This window comes from Crocodylus porosus, unplaced genomic scaffold (assembly GCF_001723895.1).
Source record: "Crocodylus porosus isolate Cpor-Errol unplaced genomic scaffold, CroPor_comp1, whole genome shotgun sequence".
Lineage (NCBI taxonomy): Eukaryota > Metazoa > Chordata > Crocodylia > Crocodylidae > Crocodylus > Crocodylus porosus.
Window position 1 is genome coordinate 4144118 of NW_017728910.1, and position 14970 is coordinate 4159087.

A 14970-nucleotide genomic window follows, 5' to 3' on the forward strand; every position below is an offset into this window, starting at 1 on the left:
CAGATACTTTAGGAGCTCCTAGCACCCATTAGTCTTACCAGCAGCAGAATCGGCAACCAAGCATTTCTGAGTGGTGTTTCTGCAAGAGCTTCTTCTCCCTGGCTGCTGACAAAAAACTAAACCCCTACCAGCCCCAGCCCTGGGGCTTATATGTGCCCAGAATTTTTAAAGTACAGGTTTCATGGACAAAATTCAACGTATACGAGACAGTGCAAGAAAACATCTAAAAATTACTGGTATATTCAAATTTAGAAAATAAACTCTCTTTTGTCCAAATACTATCATGTCACTCCCAGTCATTTCTATAATATTCATCATGAAGAAAAAAATTGGTATCACTCAAACTACTGTACCTCTCCTCTGTCTCCTAACATTGAATCTGGAGGCTTAGGCAGCTGCTGACCACTGATGATTTTGAGAATAAGCTGCTTTTTAGGGTTGGCAGGAAGTGGGTCAGCAGAAAAAGGGTTGAATGTACCTAAAAGTTTGCAGAAAGTGAGAATAAGTGAAATCCTTTAATATATTATACTCTAATACAGAGCAAAAAACAGATATTCTACCCTCTATACAGCACAGAATAATAATTTTATATAGGCACAACACAGAACTCAGTAAAGTAAGCAGTGAAGTAGGCTGACATGCAAGGCTGACACCAAGTTTTTGTTCCATTTTCTACAACCCTTTCTCAGCACAGCAGTCCTTATTTATAAGAGAAGTCCAATGATTTCAAGAGAGTGAGGAAACCTGGAGGCAAGGGTTTGTCAGACTGGGCTTCCCATCAAAAATATATATTTCTAAGAATGAAGTATCCTGGATACATGGACCTGGAAAAAAGTCATTTAAACTGCATAACCCTCCATCACTTCTCAAATATTGTCTACTATGGCCCAAAGAAATGCAAACAAAGCCATTTTAAAACAACAGTGGCAAAATCAAAACCAAAATAATCAAACAAATACAAAATGCCTTCACTATATGATGGAAGGGTCACAGACGCCTTTCTAAAAGAATCTTCTAAGGATGTAATTAAGTTTCCCATAAAAGGTATGGAAAGAATCTCACTGGCTTCTATGAGATATCAAAGAAAAATCCTACACAAGTTGGTGTTCTTCTTTGTCTCTTAGTCCAGTTACTTGCTTCTAGATATATGATATTAACAGTTTTACCAGAAAAAATTTTTGAAAGAAGAAACATATAACCACCACCATATACTGGGACATTACCTTTGCATATCTGCTGAGGTTTTAGGACATACCCACAGTTGCCATTCATCCTGAATTTTGCTTGATTTAACTGCATCATACGTCCATCAGACTGGTAATTTAATGCCACTGTCAAATGAGAAGATTAAGAAATCATTGATCACTATAGAACAAAACACCTGGGAAAATATACTATTCATGAAACACGTACCCAATTGGCAACCAGTAGTCCAGTAGGGCAAAGGATTGAAATTGCTGGAGTCAATCCGGTATGCTGATGGATAGATTCTGGTGAGTTGTTTTTGGTTGTAAAGCATAAACTGTTCAGCCTTCTGCTGTACTACCTGATGGGCTCTTGTTTCACTAAATGATAAAACATTGCCTGTAGTCCCTATGTGTAGACAGTTAAAACAACAAACAAACAAATACAAAATTATGCTGTAAAACAAAGGGCTGAATTTAGGTCTCAGTTACACTGGTATAAACCTAGAGTAATTTAGATAGACTTCAGTAAAGTTATTCTAGATTTGGATCACATTAAATGTAAATCATGCAATATTATCACATTAAATACAGGTCACACAAGTTTTATTTTGTCCAGCTGCCATTAGGTAATATTCCTAAACTGAAGCTTATATAAACTTATACAATAAGACTTATATAATGAATATAATTGCAGTTGACAATGATCACATACTTGTATAGTGTTTTTAGTTGTTTGGGGATTTAATACTATTAAATGTTAAGTAACTTCTGAACAATACTCAGTAACATTAACTCTTCAATGGGCACTGAAGCTGCTGAGGAGGTCCTCAGTACCTCACAAGTTCATAATGATCTTTTCCTCCATTCATTTTCTCACAAGTTCTATGCACCATAGAACAGGAACTTTCTGTGTCCTGAAAGTGTATGAGTAGCCCGCTCACATTGTCCTTAGCTGTAATAATAAGAACAACAATAATCCTCCTCACATGAAACCTTTAAGCTCTGTTGGTAACTACCCACTCGGTTTGTAAAGATTTCACTTATGTGCTCCTGGGTTCTATCCTGATTCTGTTAAAATCAATACCAAAATTCCCATTGACTTCAGTGGGAACAGACCATAAATTTGTAAGTCTGCTGGTGTTTCTGATTCAGTCAGTCTATAAGATGCATCTCTAGTCTGCCCTTCCTTCATAAATCTGCTCACAGCCATAGGCACCAACTTTTTATTTTTGCTATGGGGGCCTAAGATGATGGACATGTAGAAAGTTTTATGCATTTCAGGCTACAGTCCTCTTTGCAAGGGAGACGAGGTCCTTTGGCTCCCCACGTACTTGGTACCTCTGCCGCAGTCCATTCAATTCTGGTGAAGATCTGAGCTTGTTACCCTGTACACCCAAAAACATTCACTGCATCTCTCTTTGAACACATTTTATTCCTTGCCTGGTAGCTTAATGTCAATATTTGTGAAAATTCACATGTCTGTAGAGCTCTACGCTAACTTCCAACACTACCAAAGGAATTTTTACACCCAAGTCTCGTAAACTCACCAGTTTACAGGTGATATATTCCTTGGATTAAAAACTCACTTTTGTGAATTGATTCAGATCTATCCAGTGGGACTTTCTCAGCTCATTTATTAGGCATCAACAGTCTACCATTATGCACTAAACTGCCTTCCATTCTTTGTTTGGGGAGGTTAGAAAGAATTTAAAATAAGTATTCATTGCATGTACTTCAGTGTTATACAACTTCTATTTGATAGGCTATATGAAAAAAATACATTCTGAAACCAAATTATAGGTGCCCTAAGAAGTTTTAGACAGTGGGGTCACTCACTTGCATGAATCATTTAAAGACCATATAAGAAGAGAAAAGTCAGTCAGCTTGCTCAGGGACACAGCTAATGAACCATGCTAGTGCTGGGCTTGGGTAGCAGGGAATGTATAAATATCTCTATAAATGCTTCTGCCTCATTCAGTATGAATGCTTCTGCCTCAAACCTGAACCACTGAAAACTCAAAGAACACCCCTGACATAAACAAGTATATTTCCCACTGACCATAATGGTAGTAGTGCTGGCTTGCACTAAGGTTGAATTTTATACAACAAATGCTCTATTTCACATTTCTGACTCACACCAAGCAAGCCTTTGCATCAAGTTTCAATTTATTTTTAATCAAACTGCCATTATGGCAGATCTATCCTGGGGGTTTGTTGAGCACAACCAAATACCAGGTGGCAGATCTCATCCAACTTTCTCCACATTTATACTGGTAACGTCTTTCAGCTACCTCCTGACAGCCTGCAAACTTCCTCAGGAATCCTCTTCCTCATACGAGGGCTGTGCAAAACAGCACCATTTCAAAGGGACAGTGTTTCATTTTGCTGTTTCAAAGCACTGTTCCATTTCATTTAATCAAAACTGTGTCGCTGTTTTGATGCTGTTTTAACACGTTTCAACATCTCACCCACAAGCTATAATGGGGAAATCACAAAAATGCCTATACCTTTGTCATTTCAAGTCTGATTCAAATGAAAATTTCAGGGATGGTACCCCCTTCTGAGGGCATTTTGTATGCCAAGTTTCAAGGAGATAGGTGTAGGGTGTTTTGTGAAACTGCATCTCAAACGGTGTAAAGCAAAAGTAGTATCACTTGCCGGCAGTGGCAGCCTGTTGTTATCCAACATGCAGATCTGGGGGTCTGCTCCCTCCGGGAGGAGTCCGGCACAGTTCTGCAGCCCTCCTGGGGGGCACAGCCCCCAGATCTGCATGCGGGATGACAGCAAGCTGCCACTGACAGCTGGGTTCTTCTGGGTGCTCAGTGAGGGCTGCGCCTGGCAGACTCAGGTGCTGGGCCCAGCCACTTGCTGTCATCTGCATGCTCTGCAGCCAGTGAGTGCAGAGCTCAAAAAAAAAGCCCCATGTTCACCGGCTCTGGCAGTGGCAACTGGGGCCTCCAGAGGCTCATGGTAAAGTAGTCCCGCACAGCACGGGGCAGCAGGGATCACCCTCCCACCTGGGACCTGCACAGCAGCTGCTCCATGGCACAGGTGCAGCGTGGATCGGCACGGCACCATGCACCGTCTGGGAGCTGGGGCAGTTCCACCTGTCAGCTGGAGCTCCTGGTTTGATCCCCAGCTCTCTGATCATTCCACTAGTTCTTCCCAGGGGGCATGGCCCCTGATCTGCATGCAGGATTTCAGCAGGCTGATGCTGCCGGCTGGGGAAATAGCCCAGAGCTGCTGGCATCCCCACCTGGTAGCAGCACCCTGCTCTCATCCTGCATCATCCAGGGGCCCGTGCCCCACAGGAAGAGCTGGGGGAGTGATCAGAGAAGGATCGGGAAGCTGGAGAATCAAACTGGGAACTGAGGGAATTTCGTTCAGGGACCTGAACATTCCCCCAGCCCCCGGCTTGATTCCCCAGCCTGCAGTTTGATTTCTCCCAGGTCTTCCTGTGGGGTGCAGGCCCCCAGATCTGCATGCTGGGTTTCAGCAGGCTGCCACTGCAGGCAGGGGCCAGCAGCAGCACTGAAGTCTTCTCAGCGCTCAGCGCAGGCTGTGCGAAGTAGCTGCTGCTGGCCCCAGCCTGTAGCAACCCCATGAGCAGATCGGGGGCCTGCGCTTCCTGGGAAGAGCTGGGGAAGTGATCAGAGAGCTAGGGCGTCAGACTGGGAGCTGGAGAATTTAATCAGGAGTTAGATGTCAATATCAGAGCAGTCCTTCCCCCTCTTCTCCCTCCCTCTCCTTAGTTTCTGCTTAGCTGCAAGCAAGCCTGACTTCAAAACACAAAACATTTTGAAATGTTTCAAGCTCGAAATGCATTGAAACAGCTTTGAAACGATACACCTGTCGAAATTTCATACAGCCCTACCTCATACCTCCTCATTCCATCTCTTGCAGAGCTCCCTATTCTATGTGGAACAGCAAAATGAATGGAGCCCAATTTTTCAAAGCAGGAAAGCCCACCTTCCTGTCACGTCTTGCTGGTATGGAACTTGGAGCATTGATTTGGCATTGGGTATAGAGCTCTGGCTGGCAGGTGGAATTTATGAGGGAGTCTGCAGGGCTTTTGGAAGAATGGAAACCACAGGACCAAATGGGCTCCACAGACTTAGGATTAACAGTGCCTTGTTGTTCTGCTGCTCCTGCAGCTTTGCCCTACCTTGCTTTCAAGTGTGCAATGCTAGGTGTTTCCTCTGTGAAGATCTGTGGGAAGACTGAAAATAGGAGGGGATGATACTGGAGCACCAACTTCCCTTTTCAGGACTGCCCCCTGTTCAGCTTCCTGTAATCATGAAAAGATCCTTGCCCAGCACAAACCCATACAGAAGACAGCCTCTGCCCCAGTAGAGCAGGGGATGCCCTTTCCTATGGATCTTTGAGCTATACAATCTCCTACCCAACCCAGGACTCCTAAATTCATTCCATGAACAGAACAAATTCCCTGAAGGCTCAAGCTTTTCTGTGAATAGGCATTCAGGCCTACGGTATTCAGGCCAATAAGCCTTACCTTTCCCTGCATCAGTAGGGATTCTGCAACATTCTTTATTGATACTCACTTCTTGTGGCTGATGTGTTTTTGAATTCAGATTGGTAACTCCCTACAAAGCACTTTTTAAAGAAAAAACAGCCCTCACACTTTTTTTTTTTATCTTTCATATAAAGAGATAGATAATCTAATTAAACAGTGCCCCTAAGCAATAACTGTCATTCTCAAATATTTAAAAGCTGCTTAATGGTACCATTTGCATTTGGTTTTACTGCTACTCAGGGAGAAAAATAGACAAAATCTAATAATACAAAATATGCATATTTGTTTAAAGGAACAAGTATTCACTTCACAGTATTTAGGAACACCAGACTCCTACCTCTGACACTAGCCAAAACCAGGTGCTTCAGAAGAAGATATCAAATTCAGACAATCAGTTCGTAGGGAAGGTTTCTTTCAGATCACATTAGTTAGTTAGTTGTTAGCTTGTGCCCTACAGCCCAGAGGTATGGTTCCCTTATAGAAAATATATCTATTCCCTGTGACATTATGGATCGTCTCATTAGCCACATGAATGTTTAATCCTTCTAAAAATGCTGCTAACATCTTGTTTGTAATGACATCTTGTGGCAATGATCCTACTGATTTATTAGGCAGTTTCTAAAGGTTTTTCTTGTATCCATATATTTCCCTAAACCTCACCAATTGCATTTTGTCCTTTGATTATGTTAAGGAGTAAATCAGAACCCAAACTACCTTTTCTGTATCATACACATTCTCACTTATTCATCTTCTCACTGAATAGTCTAATCCTAGTCTGGACCTTGCAGTACTTCATAGTACTATCGCACTATAAATATTAAATAGTTTAATATGATGATAAAACATCAGCTCAATCTCCTAACACGGCAAAATCCTGGAAGGTCTTTATTTTCAGAATTCCATGGGAACTTTAATAAATCATGAAAGTCACAAGCAAACTGGAGAAACAGAAAGATGACCTTTTTCAGAGGCACAAAAGGAAGCTGTTTAACCCTCTTTCACTGTTGATAAAGTTTCTTAGTTTCATAGTTGGTAGGGTTGGAAGGGACCTGAGCAGATCATCAAGTCCGACCCCCTGCCATGGGCAGGAAAGGATGCTAGGGTCAAACAACCCCAGCTAGGTGGCTGTCTAGACTCCTTTTAAAGACCCCCAGGGTAAAAGCGAGCACCACTTCTGTTGGAAGTTGGTTCCAGCTCCTAGCCACCCTGACAGTGAAGTAGCGCCTCCTGATGTCCAGCCTGAATCTACTCTCAGGCAATTTATGGCCGTTATTCCTAGTTACTCCTGGTAGTGCTTGGAGAAACAGGGTCTCTCCCATTCCCCACTGGTCCCCCTTGGTAAGTTTATAGAAGGCCACCAGATCCCCTCTCTTATGAAGGCTGAACAGGTTCAAGTCCCATTGCCTCTCCTCATAGGGTCTGCCCTGCTGCCCCCTAATCATGTGAGTGGCCCTCCTTTGGACCATCTCTGATGAAGATGTTGAACAGTGCACCCAAGGACCAAGCCCTGGGGGACCCTACTGCCCACATCCCTCCAAGTCAAAAACAACCCGGCCACCACCACTTTCTGGGTGTGGCCCTCCAGCCAATTTGCAACCCATCTGACTGTGTAGGTATCAATGCCACAGTCAACTAATTTTTGGATGAGAATGGGGTGAAAGACATTGTTGAAGGCCTTCCTAAAGTCCAGAAAAACTATGGCCACCACAACACTTGCGTCCAAGGATTTTGTGACCTGGTCATAGAATGCCACCAGGTTGGTCTGACAGGATCTGCCTTTAATGAACCCATGTTGGTTGTCCCTAAGCATAATCTCCCCTGTAAAAAAAGTGAGAAGCACTAGTAAGATAGCTGGTCAACTTTTAAAACTTCTCTGAAAGGCAGAAACATTAGATTTCAGGCATTTTTCTCATCAGAATATATAATCAACTGGAAAAGGAATGCTGATATAAATACATTATCTCCCCCACCCCATCTTACCATCATCTATTATGTCTTGAGCTGCCACAGAGTTTGTATACACCACTAAATCAGACAGAGCACGACATAGCTTCATGGTTTTTCTCCGACGGCCCAGTCTGTTGGGAAATATTTGTATCACTCATTTTTGTACACTTAATTTATATTTTTCAAATGTTTAATATTTAAAAAATATTTCTCTCTTTTTTGTCCTTTTCACAATTCAGCAAAAAGTCATATCTGGGCATATTATTGTTAAACAATTATAAATTAACAAACAGGGCAATTTTAAATTAACAAGAAATAAAAACAAAAAAGCAACCATTGTAAACAGAATTTCCAGCAACCTCTAAAAGATTTTAGGTCACTCTGAAACCACATTTCTCTCTCTCTCATGCATACATTACATCTCCCCACAAACATTCCACCCTTCTAGACATAAAGGACATGGTTTATACTATGGTTCTAGTCATTATATCAAATAACAGTAAAGTGCAAAAGCAGCTTCAAAAAGATGCAGGCAAAAGAGACTTTAGCTGCAATAAATGCTTGTTACATTGTCAGCTGTAATAATGTTAGACAGGGTGTGATGTGCTATTATTCAAACTAAACAATGTTCTGAGTATCATTTAATGTAAAATTGAGCCTGCCTTTTTTCTACTAGGCATGTATTGCTATAGCTTTTCATATTTAGTTTATGAATAATTGCTATTTGCATTTCACTGTAATTGAGTATTGGGGTTTTGTAGTTACCACAAAAATATTTCAGCAATGACTTGCTCTTGAGAACAAGCTCCAATAACTTAAGTGACAAAGCACACCATGTCCATTTAGTAGTCAAATGTCTCTAGTTTCCACTGAAATTAAATTATGATACTTTCTGACCTGTGGAGCTGCCCAGCTTCCTTTCCAGTAGAGTTTTGCTGGCTCTCTTCATCATCAGATGTGCTGTGAGACTTGGACCTTGACTTAACAGCTTTCTATTAGACAAATCAGAGAAAGTTTATTCAATGAACCCATGTACCATATAAATCCACATTTTATCATCATTAAACTACAACTTATGTTGCCCCTGGAATACATCATTGACCTGGCTGGTATTTTATAATTTCATTTCTATAATTAAAAATAAAGTTCCAATTTTGAATTAACAGTATTTAAAGTACATAATGGCCATTCACTGACTTCCTTAGTGTTAATCATTAGTGAATATGGGTGAATTCTGGATAGTGTTTCTGCAGATAGAAGAATAAAAATGCCTGAGGGGAGAATTGTTGTGTGCTGCCCCTGTGCTCTGAACACTGCTGTGGCAGGCTACAGGTTCATATAAACACAATCTTTATTTCCTGGGACAAATATGGTCCACAGGACACAGTGTAAACTATCAATAAGCCACCAAACAAATACACAAATAGTAAAGCATTAACTCACACCCTGCAATCTTTCCCAGACCCTGAAAGAGTAGCCTAGGTCAATGCCGCAGCCCCTAGCCACACAACCTTCCCACTTTCTCCCCAAGCTTTCTTCCCTGAAAGCTTTTAACTTCCCCTGGGCTAGCCAAGTACTCTCATCAGCTGACCCAATCTTCCTTGGCAGGCCTGCAATCACTTTCTTACTGCTTGCAGCTGGGTTGCAGCCCTTGAGACATGCAGCCTACTTCAACTGCCATCATAAAGTCCATGGACTTCCCACCCTGCCAGTCCTGCAAAAGTTAAACTGTCGGGCTGCAGAGACAGGTCATAAGGGGATTATCTGAATGGACCTAACCTATCTGGGGCTATTTTGTATACTGCCTCACTTGTGTTATGACTTTTGCCATGAGTAACCTGCATGTTTGGCTGTGAAAAAGCTGATGAAAGGAGATCTTATAGGTAGGAGACAAAAGTGAGAAGAGCCACAGTAGAACCAAGAGCTTGAATGATATTTCCAGTAAAATAACAGAAAACTTATTGGGCTTCTAATGTACCATAAAACATTTAATAACAACAAATAATTTTAATAGATTTATGAAAACTGCATTGCTTCTATCTATGACTTCTGAGATACTTACAAGATAAGTTTAACAAATGCATTCATAAAGCAGAGAACAAAAAGTCTCCAGGAAAAAAAAAATTAGATATCTTGAAGTCTGTTTCTGCTTTCTGAGTTATCCAGTATATGAAAGAATCAAAGTATTCTAGTATCTTACAATGCACATTAAAATTATTATTTCTAATAAAAAAAAACACTAGAATTTCAAGCTCTCTCTTTTACTAAACATCTCTCTTGAATAGCAGTAATGTCTGTCAACTGTTCCTTTTATGATGAAAACAAATAGCCTTACTGGGAATGTTTTCTACAGTGTAGCAATATTCATTGATAACATCTTCAACATTCAAACCTCATGGGAAGGAATGTCTGGAGAAATTCCACCAGGACTTTAACAATTTCCAGCCCTCCAGCAAACTGACTCTGAAATACTCCTCCCAGCAAATTCATTTCTTGGACACCAGTGTGAATATTTGCAGTGGCAATTTTCCACATTATACTGGAAACCAACCAACCACTACAGCTACCTTCATGCCAGTAAGCTCTCATCCTAACCACACCACTAGATCTATCATCTATGTCCAACCTCTACATTACAACTGTATCTGCTCTAATTTCACTGACCCAAACAAATCTATCCTGGCTTGCAGGAAGCTCCCCAACCTCAAACAGTGTCTTTCCAGCAATGCCTGTTCTCACTAAAGCATCAGACCTTGCTCTGGACCCACATACCACCCATATCCCCTCCTCAACACAAACCATATACTCAATGGCCCATGTAATACAGATTATAACACCTGAGGTTCATTTCCCTGCACCTTTACTATTATCATATATGCTATTGCCTGCTTACAGTGCCCCTGTGCTGTCTACATTGGACAAATGAGACAATCCCTACATGTAAGAAAGAATGGACACTGATTTGACATCAGTACCCAAAAAACAGACAAGCCTGTGGCACTTTAACTTCCCTGTACATTCCTTTGCTGACCTCAGAGTTGCTGTACTTAGACAAGAAAACTAAAAACTAACTTGAATGGGAAATTATAGAACAAGAAATCATCCACAAGACTGGACAGTGTTACCTGGATTAGCTTCCGGAGTGGAAGGTGGAGGGGCGGGTGCGGCTTAATTACAGTGGCTTTGAGAGACACTCTAATTAAAGTGCCCTCAGCATCATATGTATTTGCATTCCACGCTTCAAAATGGCAGCAGGGGAGCTTTAGTTAAAGCACCCCCAACCACCATTTTGAAACGCAGCTATTTCATATTTGATATTTAGCATCTCTGCTCCCTGGAGTGCCTTCACAGCATCTGATGAAGTAAACCCACTGCTTATGAAAGCTTATGCTATATATTTCTGATTTAGTCTACTAACGGGCAAATCTACCCTGCCTTCTGCCTGACTTCAAACTAACATAAACTAACAATATATTCAATGACATTGTAACTGTAGTTCATATAGCTCTTTAATTTCCCCTCTCCATAATGAGATGGCTAACAACTAATTAAGAAACCCTTTCTTTTCATTCACACATTAAGAAAACTACATTCCAGCTCAGATTCACTGATTTTTTAATCTCCCAATACAGTATACTAATAATGCCCATACTGAGTTTATCCTGCTGTTATCAGTGTTGAGAGAAACTAACTATCCCTTTTGTTGCCTGGGTGTGTTCTGTAGTATTAAGCATACACACAGGAGAGTCTGGACTCCTGGATTCTACTCACAGCCTAGATTCAGAAAGGCTATACACGCAAAGCACACAGCTCCCATCATACAGTCCCCACCAAAAATCAGAATATAACGTCTTTGAAAATTCAGAACTATAGACATCAGACATAGAAAATTTTCTCAGGTCTACTCAGACAGTCATCCTTTCCTTGTTGTGTTCTTGTGACAAGATATTTAACAGAATTCACAGTTTTGTTGGAATCTGACGGGCCCTGCCATGAATGCTTCTGCTATGGCCTCAAGCTTGCAACCTCTGGGCTGTCAAATGTGCACCTTAGCACCCACACCACCTCAGCCCCCGGTCTAGAATTGTGATCCATGGGAACTGTGGGTTCTCAACTCCCTTGACAATTAAGCCATTCTTAGGTGCCTAAATATGGAGTTAGGTGTTAACTTTAGATGCTAACATTTAAATATAACATCCTGAATCTTTCTGTGTCTAAACTTAACCCCTAAAAAGCAGGCATACTTAGACTTACTAGCACACAATTCTTTTAGGTTGAGATTATCAGTTGGATGAATCTGCACATGTAAAAATATCGTTATAATACCTCCTCTTAAGTATCAGTTTAGCTGTCAGCACAAAAACTGACTAAACTGTAAGGGTTAAATTAAGTGTACGTCTCTCTGGCTCTAGTCTGCTATAATCATTAAAAAATAATAATGTTACATTTTCAGTGCATATATGAAGTAAATGGTTATCCAATTAGAATAATTAGTTGAAGTGATTAAATTATTGAAACTTTTGTAGTCCTCAGTGGAGCCAGAAATTTCAGATGATTTCATAATCCGGCATCCATGGAACAGAGTATTTATTTGCTCATCCGTGTGCATAGGTTTACAATGGATAATGTCCATTAGCATGTAGAAGAGTTACTTGCTGAAATCACCTGCATGTTGAATGGATACTTGAACTTATTAGTCACCTTTTGGTTTCTTGAAAACCAGAGGCTCTGAACACATGCACTTAGCCATAGCCACTGATACTGTGCCACATTTATAATTTAATTACAGAAGTAGGGCCTGAATTTCTGCTCCGTTACATAACTTTCTCACTGTCGTAACTTTACTGATTTTATTCCAGTTAAATCAACATGATTAAATAGATTTATGGTGACATAAAACTAGCAGAGTGGAAAATCAGATCATGCAGCTCTACAAAAATGTACGCATTGTATGAAAAGCAAAGCTAAGAAAAACTTACATAAATTCAGGGCCTAATTCTGACACACATATTGAGACTTCCCTTCCTAAAACAAGTAATCTCCAAAGGCCTATTGTGTAGTAAAGTCCTACACATTCATCTGAGCAGGATAGCAGAACTAAATCACAATCACCCTGTGTATAGTGTGCACAGATAGCAAGCCCTTGTTACCAAACCCAGTCCGTTAGTAGAACTCGTCTTAAGTGTTCTAACATGGAACCAGACACTATCTCCTGTGAGTGATTTAACCCTGGTTGCTCCCAGGTTATTTTTCTCCTGGAGTAGCCTCTTTTTCCTCGAAGAAAATTTTTGAACATCTGTATACTCAGTTTTTTCCTAGGATAGCACTGACAAACTGAATATCTGTACATGGCCACAGAGCACTCTTGACAAAAACAATAAAAGACAACAAAAATGTGATTTATAGCCATGAAATCTACTTTGTTCTTCCTCTAATTCACATCACACTTTCCATTTTTTCACCAGGCATCTGTAGAAATTTCATGTCTTTAAAGGACTAGGCTTTGCTAAGCTCATTCCTTAATAAATTGAATTTGAAAAATGTTAGCATTGAGAATTATTTGGCTAAGGCCTAAAGACCTCTTGAGATCTGTTGGCGTACTATGTAGACCCTGGCTGTGAATGTCAACAGGGGTTTTGTGTGTGTAAGAAGTGATGTTCCATGCAACCAGCCTTTTCATACCTTTTCTATAATTAGTCCTCCCATCAGAGAGCTCTGTGTTAGTCTTTTCATTTCAGAAAATTTCCTGTGCATATTGCACTGGGTGAAAATGAAATGCAGGCTTTTATCTGATATCTCCCTTCTAGCAGAGTTTCCCCCCAAGGATCAGTTAGGGTCACAGTGCCTTGAGATGAGAGATCCCATGCTTTTCTTCATCCCAGCTAACTCCAATGGAGGGAGTAGAAAAAGAGAAGTGATGGACTCATGCAAACTTCTCCATACTTTTTTGTTATGTTGCTAATGATGTGCTCTATGATCTTCGGCACTATAAGCTGAAGGAAGATTGATCTGCTTAAGAGAACTAATCTAACCAATAGAAAGCTAGAACATTCAGCACCTTGCCCATATTAAGATCACTTCCAAAATCAGGTTTCATAGTTTCATAGTTTCTAGGGTCTGAAGGGACCTGAGTAGATCATCTAGTCCAACCCCCTGCCATGGCAGGAAAGATTACTGGGGTCAAACAACCCCAGATTACTGGGGTCAAACAACTTACATAAATTCAGGTGAACAATGCAACTTATTGTCCTGACAAGTAATGAGGTACACAATGAATCCTTAACAGATATATGTCTAGATGCCACAGCAATCCTTCTAGGTGAAGCACAGACAGTCAAAAAACCTGAGGCAGAATTGATTCAATCTAAATGGCTTCCTCAAAGATACATAAATTGAACTGATAATCAACTGCACTGACATTCAGTTTTCACTTGGGAAAGCCGGGGGAAGCCTGCACTGACCCTGGCCAGTAGGCGGGTGGCACTAGAGTTTGTATCCCAGGTTGCTGGTCATTGCCAGCCCAGTCAAGTGGGACCTCAATTAGCTCCCCAGTACATGCCCCCAACCCCCCTACTGTCCCCCCCCACAGGGGTTGAGGAGCCCCCTGTCCAGGTGCTGGCCCACCTTGGGGGAGCATCCCTCTCAGGGGGGTTCCCCAGCTCAGGCACCCCTGGGGAGCTGAGGGAATTCTTCCCCTCCCAAATCCCAAACCTGCTCGCTTCAACCCTGTGAGTCTCATGGATAGCCCAGGGCAGCCTCAGGGAGAGGAAGGAAATTCTTCTGCTTCCCTGTAATTGGTTTTGACTCAGACTCACAGCAGCTGAGGCAAAACTGACTGTGGAGGAGCAGGAGAATTGTCCTCCATCCCCTCAGGCTGCCCTGGGCTATCCATGAGATTCCTATCACAAGCAGCTCTGGGGTCTGGAAAGGGGAGAATTCTCCTTAGCTCCCTGGGGCTGCCCTACTGCCTCCCCAAGGCCTCTATGCTAGGCTGCTTGGGCAGCACCTGGCCAAAAGGACTTCTCCCTCCCTCCTGTGGTAGCAGCTGAAGCAATCATCATCTAAGGGGGTGGGATTTCCCTCAGCTCCCCAGGGCTGTGCCCACTTGGCTACAGGTCCCCTGGCCAGGATGGAGGAAGTCCCCTGAGATGGGGACTCCTTGGTGCCCACAACTGCAGGGCCTTGGGAACTCCTTCCCCCTCCCTCCTGTTGCAACAGCTAAGGCAAGGACCTGTGCAGGGGAGAAGGAGGTGGGGAACTCCCCCCAGGTCCCCAGGCTGCCCCTGGCAAGGGAGGGGGGCT

At 41.9% G+C, this 14970-nt stretch overlaps 1 protein-coding gene across 2 annotated transcripts in view; it reads right to left on the minus strand.

Moving 5' to 3' along the window:
* Positions 1–14970, minus strand: part of PLCH1 (phospholipase C eta 1) — a 180471-nt gene that overhangs the window by 19585 nt on the left and 145916 nt on the right. For both annotated transcript variants that reach the window (XM_019532624.1, XM_019532623.1), the window contains exons 13-17: positions 8566–8660; positions 7702–7799; positions 1414–1593; positions 1224–1331; positions 354–478 (exon numbers count right to left, since the gene is read on the minus strand). In XM_019532624.1, coding sequence (XP_019388169.1) covers positions 354–478; positions 1224–1331; positions 1414–1593; positions 7702–7799; positions 8566–8660 — 606 coding nt within the window. The remainder of the gene's footprint in view (positions 1–353; positions 479–1223; positions 1332–1413; positions 1594–7701; positions 7800–8565; positions 8661–14970) is intronic.